The sequence below is a fragment of the Stegodyphus dumicola genome, chromosome 7 (genome assembly GCF_044657685.1).
Source record: "Stegodyphus dumicola isolate Sdum_Otavi_A_Nest chromosome 7, ASM4465768v1".
In the NCBI taxonomy this organism is placed as follows: Eukaryota; Metazoa; Arthropoda; class Arachnida; order Araneae; family Eresidae; genus Stegodyphus; species Stegodyphus dumicola.
Genome location: NC_140774.1, coordinates 29,977,769 through 30,002,909, shown reverse-complemented (window position 1 = coordinate 30,002,909; position 25,141 = coordinate 29,977,769). Strand labels below are relative to the sequence as shown.

Sequence of the window (25,141 nt, the reverse complement as noted above, 5' to 3'; positions counted from 1 at the left end):
ATTTTCTTGAGAGGTTGTGGTAGGAGAAGAAGGGTCGGAGGCCCTTGGACCCGTCCACTTGGGGCCTTCTCTCTCAAAATTGGGGGCCGGAACCTAGTCAGTCTACCACTTATATGATACTCAAGTCTCTTGCCACGAGCAACGTAAGTACTGACGCAGCAGACAATCTCCACAAATTACCATTATACATGAGGTAGCACATTGATTAAACAACATAAAATGGAATGTAACATCATGTTTCACAATTCATCTCGAAAATCCGAAAACTTAAAGATTACAATTGAAAACTTCAGAAAATCTTAATTTCTTTTAATAAAAAGTAATATATTTTGTTTTTCTTTTTAAAACAAAAATGTAAAATTAAAAACCTTTACTGAAAAAAATTCAAAAAGAAATTTCAATTTTAAAAGCTTTCACTTTTGTTTCTGCAATTTTTACTTATGCAAACGGAAAAATATCAAATACAAGTAATGAGCTATATGTAAAATTTCACCTTGGCAATTAGATTTCATTTTGGATGCAGGCGATGATGAATATAAAAGAAGTTTTGAATCTGACCTTATTGTAGGGCATTAGAAATTAATTATATTTAAATTGGACACAGTAAAAAAATAATACATGCTGTAAAACCTACGTGGCATGACCATTTTATGTTACTGCATGACTGTTGTCATTGGTATATACCTATTTTACTGCAGCGATCGTTCTGTTAAGTGGCTCAGAAAGTAGTTTCATTCTTTCACTTTTGTAAGAAAAACGTTATTCTTATAATACATAAGTATTTCATTGAATTCCATTTTGGTTAAATAGCTTTTACCATCTATAGCATAATTCAACACTCACCAAATTTGTTACATTTGCTTACAAACTATTGATCCAAGTAAGTTTTATATCCTCATGAAGTAAATGCTACTGTTTAAAAAATCCTGCAAAGACCAAAACAAGTAATAATCCAAATCAAGCGAATATGATGGCTAAGTTGTAATAGCTTCTGATGAGTTACCACAAATTTGTCTAAAGTCTGACATTACCATGAAGGAACATTACACTTTTTCTGTTGATAAATTCTGACCTTTTCTATGCAATACCTTCAGTTCATCCAGTTGATGGTAGTACACTTTCGAATCAACCACGAAACTTTCATACAGAAGCCCTCTCCCAAAAAATTCCCTTACAATTCTGCCACAAAGAAATCATATCTTTTTTTAGGAATATCGGTTCTCAAAGTACTAGAGCTGGCTCATTGCTTCTACTTCATAATATTATTTACTTGCATTCCACATTGTTATACTTGTAAGTAATCCTGTTTCGTCACCAGTTATGATTCGCTTCAAAAATGGATAAGTTTTATATTTAATAAGAATATCAGAGATACCTATGAGACAGAAAATGTCTCTTTCTCTGAGAGCATGTGAAGCCCATATATTGAGTTTAAAAAGAAAACCAAGTAATTTCATGTGGCAGTTGAATTTGACATGTTTAATCTTTTATTTTTCATGTTGATATTTGGAGGTTTGCTTCAATCAGTATCTTTATTTTGTCTTCACCGGCTTCATAATTTTGTCCTGCTTGCACGGCATTCTTACCTTTCAGTAATAAGATAGAATAATATGCCGAAACAGCTGCTTTTGATTTTTCGTTTTTGTTGTCAAACCTTCCCTTCTGGGGGGGGGGAAGGACTGCAGAGAGTCGAACAGGATTTTTTTTAAATAAGCTTTCAAATGTCAGTTGTCAAATTATGTAATGATAATACAGTTTAGAATGAAATTGGCTGATTAAAAGTACAAGTAATATCTGTAGTGGTAAAAGTAATTGAAATTGCTTTCTGAACAAATAATTATTACTATGACCAGTATAAATAGTTCTCAGTTTATGCAAGTAAACTCGTGATAAAAAAATAAGCATCAAACACTAAAAGAAAAGGCATGAATGAGAAATGGGGAATTAAAACATACAATCTACATATGAGGTAGAGGTGACATCGCCAAATGCAAACAGATAACCAAAATTAGCATAAAACGCAATCCCCCAGTCACATCATAACACCTTAAAAAGGGGGGTGAGGAATTTGCGCGTCAGTATCACAAGTAGCTTTAGTTCGGTGTAATACGAGATAGCCAAAGTGGAAACCATTTGCACGATGAAATGCGTTGGAGCGCAGTAGTCGGGATGCCTGCGAGTTGTAGCAAGACAATCCGCTGTTGCGAAAGAGCTGAATGTACATCGTATCGTCATCAATAGGCTGTGGAATCGTTACCAAAAGGATCAAAACTCCTGTAGAACACGTGGGTCTGGACGCCAAAGGATTAACTCAAAGGCACACGATCGCTTCCTGGTGCTCTGTACAAGACGCCGTAGATCACTATGAGCATGACAGCTGACATCGCATCTCTCTCTATTGCAGGACGGTCTATATTCCGTCAAACTAGGTCGCGTCGATTGTATGAAGGTGGACTGTATGCCCGACCTGTGTTTTGCGTTCCTGTGTCTCAATTGTAAGTCACAGCATGGCTCAGGATTGCCCGTGAAAATCGCAGTTAAACAACAGAGCAGTGGGGTTACGTATTCTTTACGGATGAGTCTAGTTTTCACATCTAGAGCGATTTCCGAAGGATAATGACATTGCGAGATCCAGCAGCACGCTATCGGGCGCCAAATAGCGTCGGAAGAGACCATTGCAGAGGTGGAGGCTTACTTGTATCGGCTGGGATAGCAACGAACGGCCTTCTGCATAATTCCTATTGGTTCCGTCACAGCCGCCCGATATCACGACGAAATTCTACAAACTCTTGTACGTCCTTTTATCGCTGCAATAAATACTGGCGCGACATTTATGAATGATAACGCCCGCCCGCATGAAGCTTGAATGTTGCGGAGATATCTGGAGAATGTAACCATTCCACATCTGCTGTGACCTGCTAGATCACCGGATCTGAATTCCCTACCGTATGTGTGGGACGTGTTGGGACAATGAATAGCAGGTCGCAGTGCATCGTCAGGCTCCCTTTACGAGCTCCAAGATGTATTAGTACAGAAGTAGGTACTACTGTCACAACAAGCTATCAACATCGCTATTGCCAGCTTGCCACGCCGTAGCCAAGCACGCATTTCAGTTAGAGGGTATCTTACCCGTTAATAGCATGATGTTTGCGCTGCACATTCTTCCGATCCATTTGCGATGTTTGATGGTCGTAGTACTTGTGTTTTTGTATGTTTCTTCTTTATTGTTTGCTATGTGGTCTAGTAATTCCACACCAACCTCTTGGATTCGTTTCACGTAGTATATCCATAACATAGTTTATGTTTTACCCCGTGTTTTTCCTTTCTTGCTTACTTATTTAGCAGGCGTGTATATAAGAACCATTTTCACCGCATGGACACTAGATATAGAGTCCTTTTTCAGCAGAATACAAGAGGTGATTATAATGAGTATCAACTATATTAATTTATTTTTATAGTATTTTGTTTTTATTTTCTTTACCTGTGTAAATATCATTCTAATAAACTGGAGGTTGCAAAATTAAAGATAAGTTTGAACAAAGTTTGCTAGAGTTGCGGAAAAGCACGTATGTGTGTGTTTGTGTGTATATATATATATATATATATGGATGTACCACAATCTTTTATATTGATGCATGTTATCATGTTGCATGTGTACTTCGTAGATTCAATTCATTAAAAAAAAAAAGAAACACTTCAGAGTTCTGGAAATTTCACAAAAATACCTGCACCGCTTTTCTCAGTATCACTAAGCACAATCAATGGCCACACTTCAAATTACTAAGAACGTTAAACACAACGCAATTCAAAGCCCATCTAAAGAGGAAGCTAACACCGAGATATCCGAACTCACACTGAACTAACAGCTCACAACAACAAACTTAAGGAACTGATACTCTGATATAATAGTACTTTCTGCTTCTCGAAATTACTGGAAGGCACTTGAGGGACAGATACGTTTGGAGCTAATATAGTAATCAATAATATTTATTCAATTACAGGTAAGTGATACAGGGACCAAACCAAAATGTCGCCAAGTTTGGTGATAAAATATTAGTCGCCGAAACCGTTCCCAGCTTGGCGATATCTCACCAATTTCTGCGTACAGCACGATGACGAACTTATCCGTGTATGGAAGCACAGAGAAGCCAGCTTGCATTCGTCAACGTTATAAGGGCCTCAGGTGCTGACATGAGGTGCCCAATGGGCAAACATCCCATTCACCTCTTGATCGTATAACCGGTAATGTGTGTAGCCGCCGTTGCATTTCTGATCTGTTAGGGAACAGCTTTCTCAAATTCGGTGCAATGGATCCTGTTGGGACCTCTAGGGGTCGAAATTTTATTGTAACTTTTCTTGTATCTAGAAACAACCCTCCAGATGGAATTATAATCTGTTGAGAGAGAATATAGGTATGCAGTCCAGTCGTGTTGTGCTTGTGTGATGGTAAGAAACCTGACAGCATCGTTAGGTGTTGTTTGTCCAATGGATGCCGGATCCTCTGGAAGTGCCTAAACTTTTAACAAAATCTGTTGATTTTAGATTAAGAGGTATTTATTATGAAAATTTTAAAAACATCAGAAACAAATGAATAATAATTATTAAAAAATCCTTTGACTTAACTGAAATGTGCAAAGCAAATCTGGTCTGTGAAAATATTATAAGATGTTTCAATAATCTTCGAGGTCTGCGTGAAGTCATCTTTCCAAAAGGCAGTGCACGGCATCATGTTGGCTATGCTGTTCTGATCTTCCTAGATACAGAGTATGTCTAAATGCTGCCTTAGCCAGCACGTTCTCAGACTGGCAAGCGACCAATCTCCAAACACTACGATTGATAAATTCAGGCACAGAAATGAAGTTGCATGGAATGAAGTATCTGTATCTATCATCAGAGCTCAGTTCGATTAGATGCCTAGCTGGATTATAGCCGTCGTTGCCGTTACTGAATTCTTCATTCTGTGAATCCCAAATGACTTGTAAATATAGTGGACTTATTTATATATCACTTGTCATATCTTTCTCTCATTATACTATAAAGGTACAATAGATATGATTCTGCTATTTGCTTTCCATTCTGGTGTAGCAATTTCAACAAACAATGTATTATGACAAATACTGTATTTGTATTTGAAGAATCTAATTTCTCTAAACCCGTCGATATTTGCATCTTTAAATGAGAAGCCTCAAATTCAAGTACATTTCGATTAAGTACGTAGTACGTGTATGCGCATAGGCTCAGTCTTCCTTCAGAAAATTGCAAAATTATTCTCATCAACAAATTTCGACAAGCTTTATGCTTCTCATAATATAACTGGTATTCATTGCAGATCTTTCGGTTTAAATTAGGAACAATTTTATGAGATATTTTCCGTCAGCCTTCGATTTGGGCACATTTTAATTTAATTTTGTGTAATGTGTGTAGTATATCACAATTCGTACAAAATAATTTTACTTTTAAAGGATTAAATTTCTCTTTCTTAATTATTAATTAATGCGTTATCAATTCAAAAGCATATGATTATGATAGTACTTGTCAAGTTTTTATTTAAAAATTAAAAGAAGATAAAATTCTGTTAAAAAAGGCATGACATTTGCTATATCAATTACAAGGTGAAAGTCAACAGATCATGCTCAGTGTAATAACAATTTTTAATCTCTCATAAATTTACAGATATTCTCATTCATATCATGTTCTTCGCACTTAAACCATAAAATTCAATTCAGTAGCAATCTCAAATAATTTAAAAAGAGCATATTTTTTTGAATTGTCAATACGCAGTCTCGGGCGCTGGAGATAAAAATATTTTTTTTTTCGTACAATGTTGCCATTGCTTGCTTTGAAATCGTTGAGTTTGTTAATCAAAGATTCATTAAAATTTTAAAAAGTATAAATAAAAAGAAATTTTAAATTTGGGCTTACAGATGCCCATATTCGAATAGATGTCTACGTTATTCAAAATGGGATGTCTCTAGGTACTGTTTTTTTTTTCACAGTGCGAGAAACATACATACATTCATGCAGATTCTTCATTATTTAATTTTGTTAAACATAATGCAGGGCTTTAAAAAGTGAAACGCCAAAAGGAATTTAAAAAATTGCCCCTTTGGACTAAAAGAAAGTCAGCCCTTTTATTAGAATTTTACTCAGTAAAATCATAAGTTGTCAAATTCTAGATCGATGAAGAGCTTATTAGAATTTTACTCAGTAAAATCACCAAGTTGTCAAATTCTAGATCGATGGAAGAGCTTATCTCTTTCTAGGAAAGGAAATTTATGTTGTTACAATAATAGAATAATTAAGGTCAGTTTTACGTGTCAATATAATTAAAAGAATATATTTTCGTTGATGTTTCTAAATCTAAAGGCTTCAATGCTCGACAATCGAAATGCCATCCATACCATTCGCATTCTGTCACTACATGAATCTTATGAAAATATTGGAAGTTGCTCGAAGTGCATTTAAAGCAATCAAAACATTCCTGCTGTGTTTCTGTGTAAAATCACCTTCAAAATCAAGAGACTTTTATAAAAATTCTACGCTAAGCTGATCTTTTGCTTAGCTTTAATTAAAGCATAATGAATATTTTACTAAACAAAATGCTTACCATATGGTGGCTATATAGAAAATTTTATTTTAATAAAACCTTCTCATTCACGCGTGGAGTTTTCATAAATTTCTGCATCTTGTGTTAAGAAGCTATGCATTTTGAAATATATGCCAAAGATCGATATTTAAGGAAAATAAAGGTCGTAGTAGTAATTTTTTATTCAAATCTCCTGTGTGATGTAATGTTACAGATATAAATAATTTATTTCAGATATGCAATTAATAAATTCTTAGAATATATTAATATATTTGATTCATATGCATGTAAATTGAGAATTACTTTTTAATAAACAGCACACTTTGTTACATTCACAAAAATATTTATTCTTAATGGGCATATTACAACATATTTCGACAAGACATTACAAATTCAACGCACAGATATAAAATCCTTTCCTTTCAGATTTTAATCGTTCTTGTAGTAATTTAATATACCGGACTAATTAAAGGTTCGCCTGCTAAAGCTTTCAGAATATTGCCAGCTGCCATTTCTGACATAAGAACACGAACTGATATTTCGGCACTGGCAACGTGAGGAAGAAGCGCTGAAAGAAAAAAGAAAGATCACAAGCATAAAACATTTGAAGGCATTCAAGAGATAACACGTATAATTTAGTCTAACTTTTTAAATGAATCTTACCTATATTTGGTAAAGTAGTTAATTTGTGATCTTTTGGCAGTGGCTCAGGAACCATAACGTCGAGACCAGCTCCTCTTATTTCTCCATTTTTTAGAGCATCGTACAAATCATCTTGATTCACAACTCCACCCCTATGAAATTTATATTAATAATCAAGCGTATATAAGTGTATACAAATATGGATAATATTTTGTTACCAAAGGAAAAACATATTTTATACATGGTAACTTGAAATGAGACTAATTTATGAGAAAAAAGATGTTATATAATGCACCCATAAAAGTCCCCTAATCGTTGATCGCAAATGCAATGGCTCACATTTGTTTTTGAATATTTTTGAGATTTATTTCCATAGATCTTGAGCTAAACATCAAAACATAGACTTCAAATATTTTTTTAAATTTTTTTCCTCTATTTTAAGCCGTGGTTGTTGTAAAATAAATATCATCGAAATATTTTTTGTAATAAAATGATTTGTTCAAAAACTGTTAATAAGTAACTCGCATAATTATTCGGGCACTCCAATGTTTTGTTGAAATGTTTTCGTATGCAATGTTCCTTGCTATAAATTTTTGTTTTAAATGAAAATGCATCACAAGAATTATCGCCTGCATTTGAAAATTATAACTTGTTTAGCAAAATATATTAACACTTCCATATCTGAATTGAAGACGGTACAAATTAACGACCCATTCTATCAGAAATTTAATAATTCATATTTTTAAAGATGGTTAAAGTATTCTAAATACCTAAAAGATCCTCGATGCAAAGCGTTTAATGATCTTTACTTTAATAAAACGATGGAAATTGCTTGGAGTTGTCGAAAATGCATTGGACTCTGGAATACATTACACGGTAACATGAAGGAGTTGCAGATTTATTCTATAAAAAATCAAACAACCACCAAGGTAGAGAAAAATGTTCACAGGTTTAGAAGATAAATTGCAATGAAAGTTAACCCTGAAGCTTTTAGAACAATCATTTTAGAAAGATCATCACATGGATAAAATGGGCGATCAGGAAGAAGAAAATTCTTCGTCAGCAAGAAGACAAGGAAAATACGCTTGACGTTCGCAAAATCTGTAGTAAGAAAAGTTCTATCATATTCGAACAATGCTTTATTTTGAAAAAAAAAAGTCACAATTTAATACCTTTGAGTCTTATAAACGAATTAATAGGTGAATTATACGATAACAGAAAATATATACGAAGAGCTATAGATGAACTGTAGAAATTAGTAAGTCCCAAGTAAGAACTGAATTCGAAAAATTTATTCTCACGGTTTGGATATGTTTTTTCGCTTTTAGAATTAGAAAATTAGTGTTTATCGAAATATAGATTAGTATAAATATTAATGAAAACCTGAAATCGTCCGCAAGAAAACTTGAAATGCAAAATACATTCAAGTCCTATCAAAAAAACGATCCTAAACATAAAGCCCAAATACAGCTATCCTAAAGTTATCAAAACTTCTCCACATTCTTCGGACTTAAAATCCTATGGAACGTGTATGGAGTGGGTTGGAGAAAAGAATGAGGCTCGAAAGCTCTAATAAAAGCAATTCTTATATAGGAATGAAACATTCTTACACAGAAACATTTGTTGTATCCATGCTAAAGCCATGAAAAGTGCATTCTTAGCTAAAGGATACTCAACTAAATACTGAATGTCCCGTTATTTCGATGTTTTTATTAAACATAAACTGTTTATTTAAGTGTTCGTATACTTACTTGAGTTTATTTTCAAAACATTATTTCTTTAAAAATTAGTCAAAACAAACGGGTTTTAAAACAGATTATCAATAGTATATGCGAAAGAAAAATACAGTCAGTTTGCTAATATTCAATAACTGATATTTACAAATAAAACTGAAACACACGTGTCCGAAATCAAAATGTGAGCCAATGCTTATACTATTTTTAATGACAAAAGCGTTTTAAATGACGCAAATATTTATGCTAAGGCATTTTTCGATTTATAGACTCAATTCCGTATTTCCGAAATCTGACTTTTTCTACGGCCTCCTAGCCCTTATAGTTATATTTAGAGTGAATGTTTGTAGTCATTTACAGAAAATAAAGAGTAAAATGTTTGACTATCGTACGATGAAAATCGCACGGGTATTTATTTAATTTAAAAATTTGGCATTTTTTTTCCAGTTTTATCGGTTTGCCTTTAAGGATCTCTTAAAAATAATTTAGAATAATTCGAGGTTGATTTTTTCCCTTTAATATCATTTAATGATATTCGTTCATAATTTATTATTCGTTTGTAACTTTCTTTAACTAATGGTTTTGTTACATATAGTATGCCGAACGAAGTGTTCACGCAAATAAAGTTTTCAAATGCTCAAAATACGTTATTAATATATCAGTTAAATACGATATTAATACATCAAACACGTTACTAATATTCTTGTTATCGATTGCTTGTCAAGTATTTATTTACTTTAACATAAGTACGTTTATGTAAATGCAAACACATTTTATTAATATAATTTATAAGCGGAAACAATACTTATTTAATTTCAGTTTATTCTTATTCTGAAAAGAATATTCTTAAAATTTACGTATTGGCATGTTGGTTTCTTCCGAGAGGCCTGGAAGAATATATGCTGCAAATAAAAACGTCTTTATTTAGGAATCGTTGATTTGTAATGTTTCTTTATTAAATAACTGCCTTTGCGGAGTCTGGGGTTCAAAGAAGTTAATTTAGAAGAAGAAATTTCCGTGAATTTTCTGGATTGCATCTTATAATTCTAATATAGTTTTAGTGTTGTAGAACGATATTTTAATAAACATGCAAAAATTCATTAATAAGAAATATTCTTCATTCTTAATTTATACGAATAATGGTTTGGTTTGGTTTATTTAATTACGGCAAAGCACACTACGGCTATCTTCCTAAGGGGAGGGATACCTTCGTGGAGGACTTTCGAAGGGAAACTGGCTTATATACACGGTACACATGGGGAAAACCACAAAAACGCCCGTGCAGCCAGCCCGTTCGCGGGATTAGAACCTCGGACCGAACTACCAGTGTTCAGCGACTTTACCACTCGGCCGCTGGTGGGCCTATATGCGAATAATGTTACGAGTTGATTGTGTGTTGTCATTGAAGCCTGCGCATATTTTGAAACACACTGAGAATCACAATATAAAACAACTGTTGTTTTTGGTCGTCATTATTTTTTAACAACATATTATAAATGTTCCCTAATATCATGCAGTATATTTATATAACACAATACTATATTTATATCTGTTTTTAGACCATAATTAATTTTTGTTCGTTTGCCTATAGAAGATTCTTATGGACAAAACGAATGTTGTTTGTATCTGGATACAAATGATGCTTAATTTGTGAAAATACTAATTCTGTAAGGTTTTGTGAGTATTATCTCCTTTTTTAAAAGTAAATGCGTTGGCTAATACTTTTCCAACAATTTGCATAACAATGCTCGCCACTTATTAACTTCAGAAATCTTTTCTAAACTGATATTTTAATTTTATTTACATAAAAGATGTAAAGATTTCGGATTTTATGTCTTATGATGGGTATTAAAAGTTTCCTAAATATAATTATTGAAACCGGGGATCCGTAACTAAAAATCAATTTTTCGTAATTTTTTATAAAATTTATTATTTAAATTAAAATTTAAAATATATGAATATCTGCATCATTTAAAGTCTTTTTGCAACTGAAAGTACATAGTCAATGGTTGCGAAAATAAAGGCCATATGAGGACTTGCGTGGATATAGTGTATACCAGGGAAATATTTCTGATGTGCTTTGTCAAAGAAAGAACTTTCGCTACAATATTTTCTAACCATTTATTAATACTTTCGAGTACCATATTAAAACTAATATTACGCATATCGTAATAAATTTTTTCAGAAAATATTTTTTTTCCATTAATAAGACGGTTTTTCCCTCAGTATGGCTGAGGAATCCGCAGAGCACTAAACATGCTAAATATGCCATACGTTGCATTTATTATGCAGGCTCTTAGGCAAAAAATGACTACAGACTTTGCTTCGAGATACGGCTAATGCTTATTCAAGCCAAGTCTTCCAATAACAAAAATTTTCAAATAGATTTGTAATATATTTTTATTATGAGAGTTTTATGGAAAACATTCAACACTATGAACACAAGGACCTTCTAAAAATACAACAGATTTTTTTTACCAGTAGTACTAGAACTGTTTCCATAAATTTCTCTACTTTATTTTGAGAAACATTTTAATTTAAAGTACATTTCTAAAATCAGTTTTTAAGAAAATATTCTGCAGCCATTTTTTTTCGAACACTCTGAATAACATACAACAGTAAGAGCATCAGAATATACCCAGAAGTTTAGCATTTCGCACATAACAATTTTTTTAAACAAAACCATTAATTTTAAAAGCATGCTTCAAAATATTGCATATGTTAGAAAGAATTTTTTAATATAATTTTTCAGCCCCCAAACTAAAGCTTTCATTAGCAAATTTTAGAAAAGAACCGAAATACGGAAAGAATCATACATTTTATAATTATTACTTAAATGATTTAACTAAAATTTAATATGAACATTTTCATTTTAAAATGACAGTTAAATAGATAAAGAAATAGTACGTATTTTACTGGGTTTCTGTACTATTGAACACTATGTCTGATAGCAAAACTAAAAATAGTTAAAATCTGTTGTAATTTTTTAGATTTCAGAATGCCATTTTTTATTTCAGGCAACCTAAGTCGGCTTTGTTATCTTCTGCACAATGATTTTGTTCTTTAGCTTCAATTTCACGCAAAGGTAGTTGAGGACTTAAAGTAATTGAAGTACTAATATAAAACTCCTGTAAATGAAGATATTGTGCTAATAGTGTTGATGCCATGGAGAATTATTTAGAAGCGTGTTACTTTCTTCTGTTTTAGTGATAAATAATATTCTTTGAAAATCTGAAAGATAACATATGAAGATGTCGCGTGACTGCCAATGACTTTTCTATTTCTGATTTTACTGTTTTACAGTGAACGAAATGAGGGATATCATAGAACCTCTTATGAGGGAAAAAAATTTCGGGTCAAAATTATCTCTTAATTTATATAGATAATAACTTAAGGGAACTTTATATCATCGCTAGTAAAAATAATATTTTATGTGAAAATAAAATTTAACATATTCTTAGACAAAGAAGTTTATCACTTAAAAAATATCAGTTGATTGCAAGTTAATAGTCATAGCATGTAGGGTCATTAGTTTTTTTTTTTTTTTTTTTAAATAAAGCAGGAGACATGCAAAATGAGCAATGCCCTCGCCGGGACTCGAACCTGGACCTCTCGAATACGTGCTGAGTGTGCTACTATTACACCACGAAGGCATACTGGAAGTAGGCACAAAATACCCTATATACTCCCCCTTTTAAAAGGCAACTGGGAATTAGGGGGCCCAGTCGCCAAATCCTGGTGGTGAAGAATCTTCATCCACTACCACTTAGTTCGGGCGCCACTGTAGAGACATTAGTGTTTTTTTTTTTTTTTTTTTTTAAAGCAGGAGCTGTGAAAAATGTGCAATGCCCTCGCCGGGACTCGAACCGTTACCGCTACCGTTACACCACGAAGGCATGCTGGAAGGAGGAAGAAAGTGTTATGAGGCCAGAGGAAACTCTGGTGGAGGTCCGTAGCGGTTCTGATGTGAAAAACCTTGTAAATATTTCAGTGAATACATTTCCAGATAGTTACTTGACGAGTCTCCCACATATGATAGAAATCTAGAGTTATAAATGAGTAAAGTTATAAGTAATATTCATATTATTTAAATTCTGTCTCTTTCTCAAGTGCGGTATTGTTAGCAACGTACGACGTTGCAGACAATTTCTCAATTCGAATAGCTAAAGGCACTGCTGTTTTTCATCTGCATCGTCCATTCTTTTAATTCTCCATCATTTTGACGGAAAATACATTCAGAGTCTGAAATTATACGCTTCCCTTGTAAGTACTTTAAAGATACCGAATTATATTTTATTTCTATCCAATATCTTACCTTTAATTAACGCTTAAAGAAGTTGTACTGATAACACGTTTTCGAAAGCTTACAAGAAATGCGTTAGCTTTTATAATTAGTTTTATAAAAAAAAAAATTTAAATATAAAATATGCATTTTGTAGTATAATATCTTTTTAGCAATTAATGCGTACCCATTCATCTTAAACAACGTTATAAGTTTCTTTAATAAGTATTTTTTCACTTTGCTAAATTAAACTAAGCATGCTCGCATGTTCTTTCTTTATCAGTTTCTTAATCAAATGATCACCGTAAGGAAAAGTAACACTAATAGTCTTTTTCCAAAATGAAAGATTTTCCATATTGTCATTTTAAATTTTAAGTTGATTTTAAATTGACTCTATTAATACCAAAAATAAGAACCTAAACTTTTTTTTTACAGAAATAAGAAACAGCGCTAAAATAATACGTAGAAGATTAAAATTAACTATAAATTTTCACTCGCGGCCTCGATATGAGAAATTTTAAACTGCTAATATTGAAAATTAGCTATATTTCTATTACAAAGCCTTACCTGCTAGTATTCACAAACACGGCGGATTTCTTCATTAATTCGAAAGCCTTTTTATTAAAAATACCACGAGTTTCATCCGAAAGATTGCACATGGCAACGACGTAATCAGATTGCTTCAGTAGGTCTTCGAATGGCGTATATATTGCCCCGAGTTCTTCGGCTGAAATAAAAAGAGGTTAATTTTTAATTTAAAACAATTTTGAAAAAAAAAAAAAAAAAAAAAAAAAACCAATCGCATCAGCACATATTTATACACAGATCTTTGAAAGCCTTACACATACTTGAATAATGTGAAATTACACCATGCTCAACTCAAGACTATGTTTGTTCTTCCAGACACAGAATCAAAAAGATATTGGAGTCTTTGGAAAGCTATTTCAAACCCTCTAAAGAAATCCAAAACAAGCAATGGACTTTCAATAAGATCAGCCTTGAGAGCCCAAGGTAAGGTTATGATAGGTTATTTAATTACGGCAAAACCTCGAGGACTATCTGCCTAAGGGGAGGGATACCTTCGTGGGGGACTTTCTATGGAAAACTGGCTCGTATACACGTTACACATGGGGAAAACCACGAAAACACCCATGCAGCCAGGCCGTTAGCAGGATTCGAACCTCGGACCGAACTACCAGTGTTCAGCGACTTTACCGCTAGGTCGGTGCTGGCCTCCCCAAGATAAGGATCAGAGGAAGCTTGCTTAGAAGAACACTTGGTGCAGACTTCAAAACACCTGGAACCTTCGAAAAATGTTAAAATCTAGTACAATGCCCCCTGAGGAAGCGGATGAGGGTGGTTTGATCTCGCTTGTTGCAATCAAGTGAAAGTGAGCCACCCGACCCATTAATCTGATACCAGAGGCTTATTCATGGATGGGGAAACATGCAGTTAGCGTGAAAACGTTTGAAACGTGTGAAAAAAGAAACAAAACGTGTGAAACGATTACATTGCATGCAGCTATTCATTTAAAAATTCGTTAATATCATGTCAACCATTTGATGACCAATAGAAAGACTCACCTTTTTTCGCGTTATTATCAAAACTCCAAAGTCCAGCAACCCCGACTTCACCCTATTCTCGATGAGAAAAGCAATTAAAGCAACCATTCATTCTCTAACCAAGAAGAGAAGAAAGCAACTGCTATAGCATTTGCTTCATCTTTGACGTATGTGTATAATTTCAAAACCTCATAATGTTGGAAAACTACTATGCAGTTCCACTAAGATTATCATTATGAATGTTTTCGTCAAATTACAGGAGCATTTTCCTAATAAATCCAGTAGCGAAAATGTTACTTTTGCTGCTATTTGACGGTCTTTTCTGTGACAAGCATAAATCGCATGAAATCCGACAGGAAATAAAATGGTGGATTTTCGACTCCGGGTGAAAAATCGACTTGTGAAAGTCGGTACACGCAAACCCGAATCAAACAACATGATAAGCTTAACTTTAGAACAATACAGAGAAAAGTTCATGATTTCTTTTTTATGGAATGAGCTGTGAAAAGGTCGCTCTAGCCTTGTACGTGTTCTCAGGTTAGACTGCTGTGAGGTATAGCGCGATCGAGAAGGCGCAGCGTACTGTTTCGAGTTCGCGAGAATATTCCGCACCGAGGACTTTATTTTTATACAGGGTCAAGTAAAAGCAAACCACACAAAAAATCTAGATATTTTTAGCTTATCACTTTGTTTTTTGGTTAGTTAGACCAAATGTCTTGATTCAATTAACTATGAAGCTTTTACAATATCTCGCGGCGCCCCTGTGAAGAGGCCATGGCTCCCTGGGTGTCGCGGCGCACAGTTTGGGAACCACTGTGTTAGCCCATTTTCCTTGCACAGTTTTGCCTGACTCTTCTTCCCGTCCACTGCATGACTTAGATATTCTGTTCTCCAATGCTGGATACCTGAGTACATGTACTATGATATGGTGAACTTGGAACTAAAATGTTAGAACTGTTCAGCTAATGCCATCACAGTACACGTAAAAGGTTACAAATGCAAATGGTATGTAATAACACCTACTTTTTATGTCCTTAAAGAGATTTCAATTTCCACTAGTTACTCTAGTACACTACACATGAACACACCATCATGAGACTGCCACTCATAATGTGCTACCAGGATGGATCCTTGGACTCGAATGGTCTTGTAAAGAACGCTCCTGAACTCTACTAGAAAGACCTATGATGCTCTTGACTAGAGAGAACGTCGTTAGCAAACTCCTCACACTACGAGTACTATAATTCATTTTAACACCTTATGTAAAGAACTGTGAATGGCAACGACTTAACTGAGAATTACGCATGCGTAAAGAGATGAGATTTCTGTGAGACGCCTGTCAGTGAGAGAGAGTTTGGGAAGCTCCGCCAGCGAGCTGACGTGTGGAGACTAAATTTGTCCAGTGATGACGAGTGCTATCTTCGTTAACGTCTCTGATCGTGTCACCAACTCGGATATGTACTCAAGTTTTTCTAAATGTATTAATTAAATGTTGTATCTGTGTAATGTTGTGTAATTAAAGTCATGCATCACCAATACCAGTGTTGATTCCGTTCCCACTGAAGCATCCACGACGTCACAGACGGAAAGAAAAAAAAAAAATTGGAGGTTCCAACCGAGATTTGTGTGACAAGAGACCAGGTATGTGTTCTCCACAATATTCATTTCCAGGCCTGAAGTGTATAATGTAGTTATTTATTACTTATTCGGGAAATCAATTCCCAAAGCAGAAGTAGCACATCAGTGCATAAGAGTTTTAAACACTCAATGTGTTTGGTTTATAGTATATCTAACAAGATATTTTCCTTTTGTGGTATATTCGGGAAAACATTTTCCCATTAACACGTAGCACATCAGTGCATTTTATAGCACGTCAGTGCATAAAAGTTTTGAAACAATCAAAGTGTTGCATTTATATATCTAACGAGATATTTTTCTTTTGTATGATAATGGGAAAAATCCATTCCCGTAAATAAACAGCACATCAGTGTATTTATATTTAACGTTTCGCTATCAATTGGTGCGATAGAATCTGAACTATTTATTTTGTGTATATGTGAAAGCACATCAGTCCAATATTGCAATTTTCATTTCTAAGTCATTAGAAGAAAATTTATGTTAAATTCTTATGAAAGAAATAATTTGTTGAAGATATTAAAAACTTGTTACTTTGGTTTTCTCATGAAAGCACACCAGTGCTGTATTTTAATATGATGTGTATTTTCTGATAAGTAGAATGTTAAATTCTATCATCTCATTTTTAATTTTAAAGCTTTGAGCAGTAAAGAAATGTTCTAATAGTGTTCTGATTTAAACATGCGCCTATCGAATTTACGTAGTAATTGCGTTGGCCATGTGGATTGCCAACGGAAGTGGCTGTCATGAAAACGATAGTTAATTAAAGGTGTTTATATTTATTGGCGCCACTCTGGTTTTTTTCTGTCTGGCTGTACTAAATGAAAAGAATTTGTTATTAATTTTTTATACGAAGTATTCAGTAAGGTTGTTTATTCGTTTTATGTTTGAATGGAAATAAATCCACAGTGATTAATGCTTTTATTAACCTTTTATTTTTATTTGCCTAATTTTGTAAGAAAGAAGAAAGTGTTTTTATATCTCTGATATATTTTTATGTGTATTACTTGTGAATAACTATTTGAGTTATTTGTTTTGAACAAGTACTTTTGCGAAAATGGCATTTTTGGGAAAAGCTAAGAAAATGGATCTATTCCTTGTCGCTTCAGAACTTGGGGAAATAGCTTTAGAAGATATGAAAGTAATAGATTTAAAACATTTAATAACGAATAGTAAAAATTATGAAGAAGAATTTGTTAAAAATTTGTTAGAACGTATTATGACTGATAGGATAGAAAAGGAAAACTTAGAGAAGCAAACAAGAGCGAAAGAATTACAGTTAGAACAGGAAGCTAGGGAGAGGGAATTTCAGATACTACAACAAAATAAAGAAATTGAAAAGCAACAGTTAGAACTAGAATGCCTTAAAGCAAAACAGAACACTGAATCTGCTAAACCTGGAGGTGAAACGGTATTTAATCAGAATTTTCAGAAACTAATGCCCAAGTTTAATTTAAAGACTGATGATATCAGTTTATTCTTAGAACTTTTTGAGAGGCAAGCTAAAGTTCTAAAATTGCCCACGGATCAATGGGTGTCATATCTCATTGGTGTCCTTCCGGTTGAGGTAAATAATATAATTGCTAAGGAACCTGAAGAACAGGCTAGAGATTACCAACATATTAAAGAATTACTACTTCAAAGATTTAAATTAAGTGCGGAGAAGTTTCGGCAACTTCTTGTTAAGACTCAGAAAAATCCGGATTCTACGTGGTACGATTTTTATCACGAAATTAAGACATTTTTAGATGGGTGGCTTAAGGGATTAAAAATCGAAACATTTGAGCAACTCAAGGATTTACTGTTGGTAGATCAGATTAAAAGGCGCACGCCTAATAATGAGTTTAAGGAACATTTTATAGATGAATGGGCTACGATCACTTCACCAAAACTGTTGCTGGGTAAAATAGAGGAATTTGAAGATGCGAAAAAGACGATGGTTGGGAAAACGAAATTGGGTGAACTGAAAACGAAAATATCAGGTAGACAAATGGGTGTTTTTCAGTCCACTGGTAACGTTTTCAAAAATAGAAAAAACCCTCAAGGTACACAATTTAAAAAAGATGATGATGCACGCAATGTTGGGAAAAAGTCAGACTCGAATTTTGATAGGAGAAAAAGACTCCAGTGCTATGAATGTGGATCTTTTGACCATTTACGTCCTCAGTGCCGTAATTTTAAAACCCAAAAGGCAGATTTGTATCGGATAAGCGGGAGATCAGAGAAGAATCTGTTAGATCCCTATACGTTAAATGGAAGAGTAAATAAATGGTTTTGAAGTACCTATTCTAAGAGATACAGGAGCAACGGTAGATATTATTTGTCAGAAATATGTAGACAGAGATAGAATGAAGGGGGAACATGTGTGGGTTCGACATTTGTTGGATGATCATATGACTTGTTTACCTGTTGCTGAAGTAGATATTGAATGCGATTTGGGTACAGTAACCACCAAAGCAGCTGTTATAGGAGACCACTTAGACCAAAGACGATATATATTAGGCAACCAGACAGCGGCTCTTCTCAGAGGAACTGAGAAAACTTATTCGTCGTATGTCGGTAATGTTAATGCGGTCGTTACTCGATCTCAAGCACGACAATTTAAGGAAGCGGAAAATTTAAGTGAGACGAATCAAAATTTTGAGCAGAATGAGTTAGAATTGGAAGAGGAGGACGATGCTCATGAGAGGTCTGAAAACAGAGAGATATTACCTCCTGTCAACCTTTGTGTCCCCACAAGTCCTGCGATTCAAATAGACTCAAGCACTTTTATTGATGAACAACAAAAAAGTAAAGAACTTGCGCCTTTACTAGAACTAGTAAAAAGCGGAAGTAAAACAAGTTATGGGATTAAAAATGGGGTTTTAGTAAAAAAGAAGGTAAATAAGTTAGGAGAAGAAGAACATTTAATTGTTGTCCCAGAAAACCTCAGAGAGCAAATTAAAGCAATTTGTCATGAAGGAACTTCAGGTCACTTAGGAGTTCTGAAAACAAAAGACCGGTTCCTAAGACATTTTTTCTGGCCAAATTGTTATAAAGACATTGAGGAATTCATTAAAACATGCGACTCCTGTCAACGTGTAGGAAAAGCAAGTGACAAAAAGAAGGCACCGTTGGTAATAGTACCTGTGATATCGGAAGTCTTTAGTAAGGTTAATGTAGATGCTTGCGGGCCTATGCTTACATCTACTGAAGGTAATAAATATCTTATTACAGTTATGTGCTTAGCATCTAAATATCCTGACGCCGTCCCGGTACCGGATATAACGTCGAAATCTGTTGTAAGTGCACTCTTGCAGGTATTTAGTCGGATGGGTTTTCCAAGGGAGGTTCAAACTGATCAAGGAAAATCTTTCATGAGTCGCTTAACCGTTGAATTTTTGAAGAGGTTTGGTATAAAAATTTCGAGAAGTTCGGTTTACCACCCCCAGAGCAATCCTGTAGAACGGTTCCATAGGTCAATAAAAAGGGTCTTAAAGGTATTATGTATTGAAGCTGCCCCAAATTGGAAAGTACAATTACCTGCCGTTCTCTTTGCCCTGCGGACAGTAACGCATGATAGTACAGGATTTAGTCCAGCTGAGTTAGTGTACGGGACCAACCTCAGAACACCTGTCGCATTATTGTATGAGAAATGGTTAGATCCTCAGGAAAAAGAAGATACCGTAATAGAATATGTTTTCGAATTAATCAATAGGTTAAAGAAAAGTAGAGAATTAGCTACAGAGAAAATGGAAGAGGTGAGAGATAAAAGGAAGAAATGGTATGACAAAAATGCCGTGAAAAGGGAATTCCAGCAAGGAGATTCTGTATTAGTATTAGCAGTGAACCAACCCCATAAACTCGCTCCTCAATGGAAAGGGCCGGGGAAAATAGAGAAAAAATTATCAGAAACAAACTATGTGGTTAGTTTTGAAGGGAATCAGGAAGGGAATAAAGTGTATCACATCAATATGTTAAAACCTTATCATAAGAGACCTGAACTTTTGAATATGGTGCTCCTTGACAACGAGGAGAGAGTTGAACCCTCGGAATTAGAGGAGGATTTTCCTTATATGTTAACCGACCCCAATGTGTTTGATTTTAATGAAATAATAGCAAAAGATAATCTTAAAGAAAGACTTAGTGATGAACAAATCCTGCAGTTGGGAAAGTTGTTGGTAAAGTTTTCTGCTATATTTTCGAATATTCCAGGGAAAACAAATTTAGTCGAACATGATATCGAACTAATCAGTGACAAACGCGTACAGCATAAGCCTTATAGAATGACAAATCGACAGAACGAAATTCTTAAAGTCGAGATCGAAAAAATGTTAAAATACAAGATTATTGAACCAGGACCCTCTGAGTATACTTCACCCATGATCCTTGTTGAAGCACCAGGTAGGGATCCTAGGCCGTGTATTGATTACAGAAAGTTAAACGAAATAACGCGTACTGAGTTCTATCCGATCCCCAATATAGAACAACGTGTTGAAACTGTTGCAGCAGCCAAATTTATCACCTTGATAGACTTAACTAAAGGTTATTGGCAAATTCCGCTGACCCCTAGAGCGCAGAAAATTGCATTTGCTACAAATTTTGGTGTATATAGGCCTTTGCGCATGCCATTTGGGCTTAAAAATGCTCCTTATTATTTCAGTAAAATGATGAGCGAAATATTGTGCGGATGTGAGAAATATGCGACCCCTTATTTAGATGATATTGCTATTTTTTCTGAAACGTGGGAGGAACATTTACATGAAATTTTAGAAAGAATAAGAAAAGCCAATTTAACTATTAAACCCTCTAAGTGCAAGTTTGCACAAGAAGTGCAATATCTCGTTCACATAGTAGGTCGAAGAAAACGTTCTCCAGCAGAACTAAAAATAGAAGCGGTTCAAAACTTTCCTGTTCCCACAACTAAAACTGAGATTAGAGCTTTCTTAGGGTTAGCTGGATACTACATACAATATATACCTATGCTATAGCCGCACCTTTGACAGATTTGTTAAAAGGGAATAAGAAAAAGGGTAAAATTGTTTGGAATGATGAATGTAATGAATCATTCAAATCGTTAAAAGAAAAGCTATCTAGTAGGCCTGTGCTACATGCACCCGATTTTTCTAAACCATTTATACTACAGACAGACGCATCAGATCAAGGATCTAATCAAGGATCAAGATCAAGGATCTTGACCGAGATCAAGGATATGGTGTTGTTTTAGCCCAGAAGGATGATAAAGGAAAAGAACATCCCATATTGTATCTCAGTAAAAAATTTACTGATAGTGAGCGGAAGTATTCGACCCCTGAAAAAGAGTGTGCCGCAATTCTGTATGGAATAAAAAAACTGAAAGGGTGATGGGCAGACTAAATTTTCAGTTCAAACGGACCATAATCCCCTAGTATGGCTAAAAGATAATGCAGGTAGAAATGGTCGATTATTACGCTGGGCCTTAGCCTTGCAATCTTATAATTTTACGATACATCATAAAAAGGGAAGTGACAACTTAAATGTAGACTGCTTAAGTAGAAACTCTGTACATGCCAGTTAAATAGACTAGTTATCATTTCTTTTAAATTGTTTTGTTATTTGATTATGTATATTGTATTTTTTTTAAATTCATACTATATAGTAAATTGTTAGCTTCATATATTCATAAAGACAAAATTTTTGTTTTGGTTTTTCATATATTGTATGTGTATTTTTATTGTGTTCTTTTTATGATGGCCTGGTTATGAGAGTGGAGAGCCTTTATAACAGTGTAGTTTAAAATTAACTGGTAAAATGTTGAACAATCTGTATTGAAACCAGAAACTGTGAACTGTGAAGGTTTACTTCTCCTGTGTCCGGAGAAACAAAAACTGGAGGCGGAATGTGTTTGTTTGTAGCGAACGCCTGCCTGAACTTCTATTTTATCCTGCAAAGTTTTGTTTCCTCTGTGTCCGAGGAAAACAAAATCTGGAGGCGGAAGGAGTTAGTCTGTAAAGAACGCTCCTGAACTCTACTAGAAAGACCTATGATGCTCTTGACTAGAGAGAACGTCGTTAGCAAACTCCTCACACTACGAGTACTATAATTCATTTTAACACCTTATTTAAAGAACTGTGAATGGCAACGACTTAACTGAGAATTACGCATGCGTAAAGAGATGAGATTTCTGTGAGACGCCTGTCAGTGAGAGAGAGTTTGGGAAGCTCCGCCAGCGAGCTGACGTGTGGAGACTAAATTTGTCCAGTGATGACGAGTGCTATCATCGTTAACGTCTCTGATCGTGTCACCAACTCGGATATGTACTCAAGTTTTTCTAAATGTATTAATTAAATGTTGTATCTGTGTAATGTTGTGTAATTAAAGTCATGCATCACCAATACCAGTGTTGATTCCGTTCCCACTGAAGCATCCACCACGTCACAGTCTGTTGTACACAGTAATATCTCCATTTACTCGATAATACTGTAAACGTAGTTCGTCCAATCAAGCTTATAAATTGATGATCCATTCCTAAATGAGAAAGTGTTCGGATATTACAAAAAATATTATTTCATGTAATCGTATTATTTTTTGCAAACGGTGAGTGGGCCTTCTATCTATCATAAACATTAACCTCATCTACGCTTTTGTGGGGGGAAAAAATCAATTAATCGAAGACTACTGGAAATATTCGTGTTTAGCATATTGAAATACGTTTTTATAGATTGTCACTATTAGAACGTTGGTCTTCATTAAAACACGTGAACTTCATGTATTATTTTATATTTAGTCCTCTTCCGCCCAAAAAAAAAAAAAAAAAAAAAAGATAATAATAATAACCCCACGCATTTTTCATGCAGGTTTGTATGCACCAATTACCGGACGGAGAGGTGATAGCACCTTTTAGCACTCCTGATCATGCATTATTGCATTAAGGCCATTAAGTCAAGAATAAATAATCTGATGTGTACACCACATGACTTCCTTGTACGGAAAATTAAATTATATGCATTTTTTCTTGCATTTCATTTAAACTTATTGGATTGAATTAAATCTACTTCGCCGACAGCGCATAAAACACAATAGAATAAACGCATTCTTTAAAATTCACTTTGTTTACCATAGCGACACTCTAACGCTAGGTTCACTTAACAGTATAATATTTCGTTCATATTAAAACTCAGACTGCACAAAATTTATATCATTTAAAGAATTATCTAATCGTTGCCACATGTTCTATTCAAATACTATAATAAAGCTAGAACAATGCATGAAAGAAATTAAGCAAACAAAACAAAAACGAAACAGTTTTTCACAGACGATTGGGTATTTCTCATTCAATTAATTCAGTTCTTACTTCGCGACAAGGCAAAAATACATAAAAACTCAAAATATCTATATTAAAAATTACGAAGTAAACCTTAAACACTTATTTCCTCGAAAAAATTCCTTCGCAATAATAAATAAAGACTTTATCTTTGTTATTGTGAAGCTAAGTTTCTGTAGATTGGCAACAAATCCACTATCTTGCTGTTTCAAATGTAAACAAGCAATGGCCGCCATCAAAATAATTATTAGGCTTAGCGGCGCTTAAACAACTTTAAAATTGTTGATGATTCTAAAAATATTGTATACAGATTTACTAAAGGCATAAAAACCTTAACCGGAAGATAAGAACATTATAATTCAATCACTTTTAAAGCAAAAAATGTACAATTTACAAACATATAAGAGTAAAGAAACTGAGATCAGTGAGCAGGGTAACAGAGTGGATATGTATATAAATATATTTATATACGTTTGGTGCGGCCGATTGCAACCAAAATACGAAGTGCACATCTACATGTTATAGCAGTCCTATATACAAAATTTCAACGTTCTGAGGCTACTCGTTTTTGAGTTATGCGAGATACGTACGTACGTACATACGTTCGTACAGACGCCACGAAAAATTCTCTTCAGAATTCATTTTAAAGCAGTTTTAAAATTACTTCCTTGTACGAAGTAAAAAGGAAGTATTGTAATCGCGAAAAGTTTCAGGCAGCATATTTCAACGAAAATATCCATTTTGACCGCTATCGAATGAAATTTAACGATGTTTTTGCGTGATATCTGTACGTAAGAACAGAATAAAAGACTCTTTTCCTCCAAAAAAATTATAAAACTGCTTTAAAATGAATTCTGAAAAGAATTTTTCGTGGCGTATGTACGAACGTACGTATCTCACATAACTCAAAAACGAGTAGCCTCAGAACGTTGAAATTTTGTATGTAGGACTGCTAATACATGTAGATGTGCACCTCGTATTTTGGTTGCAATCGGCCGCACTAAACGTACATAAATATATTTATATATATATCCACTTTGTTACCCGGCTCAGTGATCTCAGTTTCATTACTCTTATATGTTTGTAAATTGTACATTTTTTGTTTTAAAAATGATTGAATTATGTTGTTGTTATCTTCCGGTTAAGGTTTTTATGCCTTTCGTAAATCTGTATGCAATATTTTTAGAATTATCAACAATTTTAAAGTCGTTTAAGTGCCGCTAAGCCTAATAATGTTTTTGATGGCGGCCATTGCTTGTTTACATTTGAAACAGCAGAATAGTAGATTTGTTGCCAATCTAGAGAAACTTAGCTTCGCAACAACAAAGATAACGCCTTCATTTATTATTGCGAATTAAATCATGCTTAATCCTTTGTGGAATTTTTTCCAGGAAATAAGTGTTTAAGAGTTACTTCGTA

The 25,141-nt window shown here is 34.2% G+C and overlaps 1 protein-coding gene across 1 annotated transcript in view; it reads right to left on the bottom strand.

Annotated features, from left to right (window-relative positions):
• Positions 1-6,908: 6,908 nt before the first annotated feature.
• LOC118200866 (glyoxylate reductase/hydroxypyruvate reductase-like) overlaps positions 6,909-25,141 on the bottom strand; it is an 83,970-nt gene continuing 65,737 nt past the window's right edge. Inside the window, exons 7-9 of the mRNA XM_085820038.1 lie at positions 13,811-13,970; positions 7,250-7,380; positions 6,909-7,154 (exon numbers count right to left, since the gene is read on the bottom strand). Of these exons, the coding sequence (XP_085676164.1) occupies positions 7,036-7,154; positions 7,250-7,380; positions 13,811-13,970 (410 nt within the window). The 3' untranslated portion in view covers positions 6,909-7,035. The remainder of the gene's footprint in view (positions 7,155-7,249; positions 7,381-13,810; positions 13,971-25,141) is intronic.